At 44.7% G+C, this 8,297-nt stretch overlaps 2 gene segments (V, D, J or C); both read left to right on the plus strand.

Annotated features, from left to right (window-relative positions):
* The first annotated feature begins 906 nt into the window (after positions 1-906).
* On the plus strand, positions 907-1,729 carry LOC114023108. The segment is given in 2 exon segments: positions 907-988; positions 1,221-1,729. Coding segments are annotated over 2 exon segments (561 nt in total).
* A 5,407-nt stretch (positions 1,730-7,136) lies between these two features.
* Positions 7,137-8,040, plus strand: LOC114023113. The segment is given in 2 exon segments: positions 7,137-7,241; positions 7,547-8,040. Coding segments are annotated over 2 exon segments (543 nt in total).
* Positions 8,041-8,297: the final 257 nt, after the last annotated feature.

An 8,297-nucleotide genomic window follows, 5' to 3' on the forward strand; every position in this document is an offset into this window, starting at 1 on the left:
CCATTACCCAGCTTCCCTTCCTCTTGGCTGCCCAAACGCCTTCAGACCAGTGTCTTCTCAGTCCTGCCGTCCCACATCCAGACTCTTCTGGATCTCAATTACTTTTCCCTCCTGCCCTCCCCAAACTTCCCCAAATGCCATTCCTTAAGGATAGCTGACTCCTTCAGGGAAGTGGGAGTGGGAAAGAAAGCTGGTTTCCCTAAACCAAGGATGGTAACACTTCCATTTTAGGAGGAACCATGCTAAGTGCCCAAAAGGATCATTAATTGGTGGGATATCAAGTCATATGTTGGAGTAAAGTGAAGGATGTCAGTAGTTGTCAGATATTTCCTGCCATTAGGTCCTGACTTCTTTTCACTAGATGATATTGCGTCTCATGCCATCCCACTGGCCTTTTAGAAACATTTTAATTGTTGTTCAGTCATTTCTTACAGTTTGTAATGCCACTTGGGGTTTTCTTGGCAAAGATACTGAAGTGGTTTGCAATTTTTTCTTCAGTTCGTTTCACAGGTGGGGAAACTGAAGCAAACAGAACTAAGTGACTTCCTTAGGGTCTCACAGTTAGTTAATGACCAAGGCAGGATTTGATGTCAGAAAGGTGAGTGTTCCTAGCCCCAGACTCAGCACTCGGTGAACTACATCAACTAGTAGTCCCATGAAACCATAAAACTGACTTAAATTAAAAAAAAAACAAACATAAGAACAGGTGGGAATGGCAGGAACATCCATCACATGAGAGTCCTAGGAGGAGAGGTATCTTCAGGGTATCAAGGTCTCAGGGCCTTCCCCTGAGAAGGAGTCAGTCACTTCTGCTCCTAGAAGCCCCACACCCCCAGATGCTTTGCATAAAGAGATCCCCAAGGGGAGGGCCTACAGACCCAGTGACATAAATTAGGGCTAGGGGCAGAGCAGCCACAGGGGAGGAGACACTGCAAAATGGGGTCACTGTCCCAGCTTCTCTGCGGGCTCCTCATGCTTTTGGTCCCAGGTGAGAACATGGGATAACACAACATGCAGACGTACAATTTTTCATAAGATGAGAAAATTCAAAGGCGCTTAGAATCTCTGGGGCCAGGAGCCAGCACACTCCAAGGCGGAATGGGGGATTTCTAGGAGGTCAGTAGGGTTTGCAGAGCCAGGCTTCTGTGGACTAAATGTCAAAGTGCAAGGAGATTGTTCTGTGCATTTCATGTTGGTTGATCATTAATTCCTGCTCTTAGGTTCCAGGGGGGCAATTGTGCTGACCCAGTCTCCAGCCTCAGTGTCTGTGACCCCAGGAGAGAGGGTCACCATCAGCTGCAAGGCCAGTCAGAGTGTCAAACACAGTGATGGAAAAACGTATCTGTACTGGCTCCAACAGAAACCTGGACAATCTCCTTGGCGCCTCATTTACCAGGTTTCCAACCTGGATTCAGGAGTCCCTGCCCGGTTCAGTGGCAGTGGTGCTGAGAAGGATTTCACCCTCACAATCAGCAGTGTGGAGCCTGAGGATGGGGCAGATTATTACTGTTATCAAACAACTTCTTCTCCTCGCACAGTGTTGCATCCCGGAACAAAAACATCCCCAGGCCCAGGCTGGTTGGTCAGGGTGGCTCAGCTGTCTCCTCTCCTTTCCCTCCCGCAGCAGCTGCTGGGCTGCCTGCTCAGGGGCAGGGTCTCTGGGGCTGACATGAGAAAAGGGGCCCAGGGCTCAGGGGAAAGGCCATGGTCTGGCAGCTCTGTGTCCTGAGGGCTCCTGCTTCTCTTCAGCTATGAGCAGTGTAGTCAAGGAAAGAACCAGCCCCTCTCAGATTGGGTCACACCACACTGCCCTGGGACTGAGCACTCTCTTATTCATATATCAACTGACTCCCCCCTGAGGGAGAAACAAAGAAGAAACCAGAGATCTCCAGCCAGAGATTCTTTCTGACCTTTCTTCCTGGATCAATATTCCCTAAAGCAATGACTGATGGACCCAGGAGCTCAAGAAGATGAGGCAGCAGCCTGACGTAATCCATCAATGGGCCAAGTTGGAATGTCACCTGCTGTCCCCATTTTCTCTGATTATATTTTTAAATCAGATATTATCTATTTTTTTATCTATTCATGTCAGCAGGCCCTGAAGAGATCTCTCTAGAGTTTCCACTACTCAAACTTTTCCAAGGAAGATTTCAATTACTACAAATAAGGGGAACAAGGGATTGGTGCCCAGAAGCTGGTCATTCTGCTCTCCTCGTAGATTGGGTGCCCACTTAGAATTACAACCTTCTTCTCTATCTTAATAATGTTAGTCTAAGAAAACAAATACTTTAAAGTCCAAGCTGAACTCCCCATTGCTAGTTCTTACTGGGAAAGGATTGCCCCAAGTTATATGAATATCCCAGACTTGTTTCCCTTCCCACAAAATGCCAGTTACTCAAAGACCACAGATATCACATATCAAAAGAACCCTTTTATCCAAGCTGGTAGTAAACAGAAAACAGAGGAATGATGCAGATGAGAATATACCAGACAATATACTGAGGGAATTAGCTTTCCTGCTCAGAGTGAAATCTATCCATTGATCTAAAAGAGCGTTCCAGATATCCCCAAAGAAGAAATAAAAGGAGAAAAGAATTGTTGTCCCTTACTGAAGCAGGAGTGCCTCAAGCTGTATCTACCTCTCTATCTGTCTATCTGTCTGTCCTCTCCCAGGCAATACAAAGAATGATTGAACTTTCCTGCTCAGAGTGAAGTGACTCATTTGGTCTAAGAGAACATCCCAGATACCACCCAAGAGAACATTCCCCCAAGTCTCTACTGTACGATGCTTGGGATAGACATGATAGAGTTGTTGACCCCTCCACATGTTGGCTCCTTCCCCGACGCCTTCTCTCCCTTCAAAGAATGTTCCCTGGAGAAAATCAGGAACTATCTGTCAGCCCTCTCAAAGCTGGAAACCTTAAGATTAGGATTACTCTATTCCCAACTCCATCCCTGACACAGGTATGAAACACTGAGTATGTTAAATATAAATATATGCATATAAATCCCATGTGTTCTATGTTAACATATATTCATATAAAGCATCTATTTTATATAAACTTTATTACGAACATATTGATTATATCAAAATATTAACCAATGAAGAGATTCTTATGAAACTGGGCATGAGCCCATGGAAATAATGTTAACAATTGTTCATCGATTGACAGAGAAAATGATTAATGTCTGCCTATTCTCAAGCCAGATTTCCAAAAGTAAACACGAGCCACTAAGACACTCATTGAAAGGAGGTACCCAAAACCCACCACTCTGATATTTTTTCCATCTGTCCTCTAAGTCTTCAATCAGTAAGCTATTATTCCAACCTTAATTGGATTCCAATTAAGTCTAAATCGGATCCATCCCCCAATAAGACGTCCTGATCACCCTATTCAAGTGTTGGGCAGTTAATAACTGTGGTGAGATATGGAGACAGAACCTGAGGTGGGGACCTGGAGACAGGAATATTTGGAGCCGTCTTTCTTTCTTAAGGACACAGGTTTATCCCTCAACCTTCCCTTTTTTAAGCTAACCATTCCCTCTCCTTCATCCTCTGTTCCTGGCTTTCAGGTGTCTCTGTGATCCAATAAATCTGTCCATTGCAAACCCAAAATGAGACCTGGGGACTCCTTTACTCAGGGAACATCAGGAGTTGTCCTGGGGAATGCTAATCACAGAACCTGATGACAAGGAAAGGAATGGCAGTGTGCCAGGCCAGATTGAGAAAGGTCAGAAAGAGCAGTTCAAGGCCTAGGAGCTGAACATGAACTAAAGGTCATCTTTGAAGACCATTGGTCACTTTTGTAATTGGCACCTGCACTATGTCAAGCCCCTCCTGGATCACTACCTTGTGGTGGTGGAGAGACTCGCATTGTGCAATGAAACTATGAGCTCTGCCATGCAGGGTTGTTCAAAATAGACAGGTCATAGTGGAGAGTTTTGACAGAAGGTGATCCAGTCATGACAAACACTTTTTTCCAACACTTCAAAAGGTGACTCTACACATGGACACTCACCAGATGGTCAATATAAAAATCAGACGATATAAAAATCAGACTGATTATATACTGTGTGGTCAAGGGTAGAGAAGCTCTATGCATTCAATTGAGAATTTAAAATGAAGCTGACTGTGCCTCAGATCTTTAACTTCTTATCGTAAAATTCAGACTTGACAAAGTTACAAGGGACTTCAAAACACCACAGAACTTTACAGTTACCACAAAACTGCCCCATGAGTGATTTCTGTATCAACTGCCTGAGCTGACATTTAACAAATCATATATTTGTTTGAGAAGAAGAAAGAAGGAAGGAAGGAAGGAAGAAAAGGTGGAGGGAGAGAAGAGATAATGAGAAGTAAACAAACACTTATTGAGGACCTACTGTGTGTCAGGCCCTGTGCTGAGGACTTTCCAAATGTTATCCCATTTGGTCTTCACAACAACCATGGGAGGCAGGTGTTATTATTATTTCCACTTTATATTGGAGGAAACTGAGGCGGACAGAGGCAAAGTGATTCACCCAGCATCACATAAATGTTAAACGTGTAAAGCCCAAATTTGAATTCAGCTCCCCCAGATTGTGGGCCAGCACTTTATCCACTGTACCACCTAGTAGACTCTAGAACAAAAAGAAAAGAAAATCAATACATAATTTTAAGAACAATTAAATTAGGGGCAGCTAGGTGGCTCAGTGGATAGAGCACTGGCCCTGGAGTCAGGAGGACCTGAGTTGAAATTCGGCCTCAGACATTCGACACTTACTAGCTGTGTGACCCTGGGCAAGTCACTTAACCCCATTGCCTAGCCAAAAAAAAAAAAAGAACAATTAAATTAGATTATATTAAATGCATTGAAGACAGCTCAAACATTATATATTTAAGCAATCTGTTAGTGGAAAAAATGAAAAATAATTAAAGTCATGGACTACCCCCATGACCTATGGAAGTGTAAGGAAAGTAAAACAATCATCGATAGAAGTAGGACAAAAAAGCCTCCCAAAAAACCACCATGTCTCCCCAGTACTTGATTTCCTTGACAAAGAACCAGCAATGGCCCACCAAGGCTAACTCTGGTGTACAGAAGGACACGAGAAAATTTGTAAAATATCTTATATGAGCAGATTATAAATCACACTATCACATAAAATATTGACGAGTATTGTAGGGGAAAATAGTTTCACTCGTGGAAGACCCAATTAATCCACATCATCTCAAGGGATGAAACTGATTGGAGAGCTAGAAATGGAAAAAGTCTGCCAAGGTTTTGACAGAAACGATTTTCTTTGTCAATGACAGTGAAGGTCCCACAATGGGCTTGTGTTCTCATTGTCCTCATTTGAGGCACAAGGAAGGAGAATTACTAAGAAAACAACATGAGGAGAGCAGCGGGAACAGACCAAGGACAAACAGAGGAAATCTCCACTGAAGGCAACACAGTTTAAGGACTGTTAGGGGTGGAGTCTCAAGACGTCTAAAAGAGAGCAAGATTCCAAACAATTAGAAGAAATCATGGACGCTCTTGCTGCTGAAAGCCAGAGTGAGATGGGATCTCTAACCAGTGACACCAATGCTTTTTATTGCCTCTCTATTAAATCTTTATGAAAACGATTGACATCTGTAATGAGGCCACACTTGATGAAGGTATGAGCATCGAATAGTCTTTCTGAAATGGTATCACATCTTTACAGTCACAGAGATGACTGAAAGGAGCACAAAACAGAAGCTCTCATTGTTATTATTCTTTGTACTTGACTCTACAAAAGCACTTGAGTCACTCGACGTGCATATATCACAACCATGCAAGATTCCCTGACAGACACAATGAAATAACTTCAGCTTGGGGAAGACAGCCTTTTCCCCATCAATCTGGGGCCCCTCTCACATGACCAGGCCTAGCATTAATAGAGAGTGCTGACAAATAGGAAGCACAGATGGAAGGGTGTATGTGCGCATGCATGCACACGCACACACACACACAAACACACACACACACACACACACTATTTGTGGTCCATGCATCATGGAGAGGCATTTCTGAAAGGCAGCTGGGGAACTTATGGAAGGGTTTCCACAGGGGATGCACATGTAGCCCAGGTACATACAGAGAGGGGTAATTCTCACCTCCAACTCTCCAGGAACACTGGCATTTTCTGATAATGCTACTTATCTCTGTACTTCTCTCCATTGTTGTCATAGCCTCTGCTGGACCTTGCTTGGCCAAATGCATTGACTCAGCTGGAAGAATAACTTCTCCAGAAGTCGCTCTCCTGAACACTTTATTGCCTCCAATATCTTACTCAGCTGCAAACTGATCTCTTGCTCAAGAGAAAAGCAGGTGTTTCCATCTTCTTTCTAGTTAAAGCCCACAGGCTTTCTCCAGCTCTTGTAGAAAAGGCAACAGCCCTCACCTCAGACCAGCAGAAATCATCCCCTTGGATGGGATTCTGTTATTCCTTCCAAATATCTCTCTTCTTCTCAATAGAAAATACTCAGTCCCACTGCACATACTCAAGCAATAGGTCATTAGGGCTGACCTCATGTCTGAGAATGGGAGATGGAGACAGGGACAGATTTACCCATTGTTTTACCCAAGGAGACAATAATCTGTGTAGCAAGAGGTCCTCAGTATGCATTTCCCAGGCCCTCCTCTGAGACCTGCCCAAGCTCAGCTAGAGACCTCCATGGCATCCTCCTACCTTTCCTTCTCCATTCAGGGAAGAAGTAGTGAGGCAGAATTAAAAATAAAACCCAGAAACCTATAAACCGTGACCTCCTGTCTCCTTTCACAGCACCCCAGGCCTCTGGGCTTAGAGCTCTCTGTGATGGCTTAGAAATCTAGTCTTCCCTAAGGGACACAGAGCAGACATTCCTGTTGATCCATCCTGACCTGTGGCAATCATTCCCACATCAGACACAAGGCACAGACACATCTACACCAAGGCATAGACACACAAGGTCACAATATCAAATAGATATAATAGGGAGTCTCACAAGGCATGGTTCCTCTACACCAGCTTGTCTTAGCCTGGCATCTGCCATCCCTGGGCTGAGACCTGTGACCCAGACCTTCTTTTGCATAGGAATACCCCAGGGACCTTTCACAGTGACTGCTCTGGATATAAATGTCTTTCTGCCTCCATCTGTTTCACTCTTAGCTCAGAGGGCTCTGCCTGCAGGTGTTCAGGTGACAGAATGATGTCACTGCCCCATCTTCTCTGGCTGCTGGTGCTCTGGGCTCAGAGTAAGACACACCAAAAGGGCAGATAGGTTTCCAGGAGAGCCAGGGTGAAGGGTTAAGGTTGCTGTGACCCTTCCTCTGGATGAGATGAGGAGTCAGTCCCAGCACTGGCTGATAGGTTCTTACAGGCACAGCTGGGACCTGGTTTGCAGAAACTGTAATGTCCCTCTGAAACACACAGAGTAGTGTCTCACTTTTAGAACCGATTAAGTTGATTTGGGGCTTCTTGGGTTTAAATACATCTATAATTACCTAATATTTGACTGCGATGTCCATATATTTCTATGTTAATCTATTTTTTCTTTCAGATTCCTATGGTGATGTTGTGCTGACACAGTCTCCAGCCTCCCTGTCTGCGTCTCCAGGAGACAGAGTCACCATGAACTGCAAGGCCAGTGAGAGGGTCACAGATAGCGATGGTGATGACCTCTTATACTGGTACCAGCAGAAACATGGCCAAGCCCCCAGGCTCCTCATCTACTATGCCACTAACCTACAGTCTGGAGTCCCTGCCCAGTTTAGTGGCACTAGATCTGGGACAGCTTTCACTCTCACCATCAGTAGTGTGGAGGCTGAGGATGCTGCAGTCTATTACTGTCAGCAGGATTTTAAAGTTCCTCCCACAGTGATATATTCTCGAACAAAAACCTCCCAAGGCTCAGGCCTGGTGGTCAGGGAAGCTTCAGACCCCCAAATACTTCTCCTTCCCCAGAACCTGCTGTGGGGGCTACAAACATGTGGCCTCTCTGCCTCTCTTGGGCATTCACTGAGTGCTTCTAGGCTGTCCAGTGTTCTGGGCTAAGAGCCAGAGCAGAAGAAAAGATTGGAGCCATTCTGGGCCATAAGGAATTTGGTTTTTCTCCCCATGGAAACAATACTAGCCAGGTTCTCTCAGCTGGAGAATGCTAGGATCAGAGACTTGGAGCTAGAAAAGACCTATGGTGTCACTGAGTCTAACTCCTTCCCCCAAAATTTTACATATGAGGAAATTGACGTATGCAGAGTGACTTGCCCAGAATCACACAACTACTCAGGATCTAAGGTGATATTTGAACACTT

Source organism: Vombatus ursinus, unplaced genomic scaffold (genome assembly GCF_900497805.2).
Source record: "Vombatus ursinus unplaced genomic scaffold, bare-nosed wombat genome assembly UNPS02004367.1, whole genome shotgun sequence".
NCBI classification, from domain to species: domain Eukaryota; kingdom Metazoa; phylum Chordata; class Mammalia; order Diprotodontia; family Vombatidae; genus Vombatus; species Vombatus ursinus.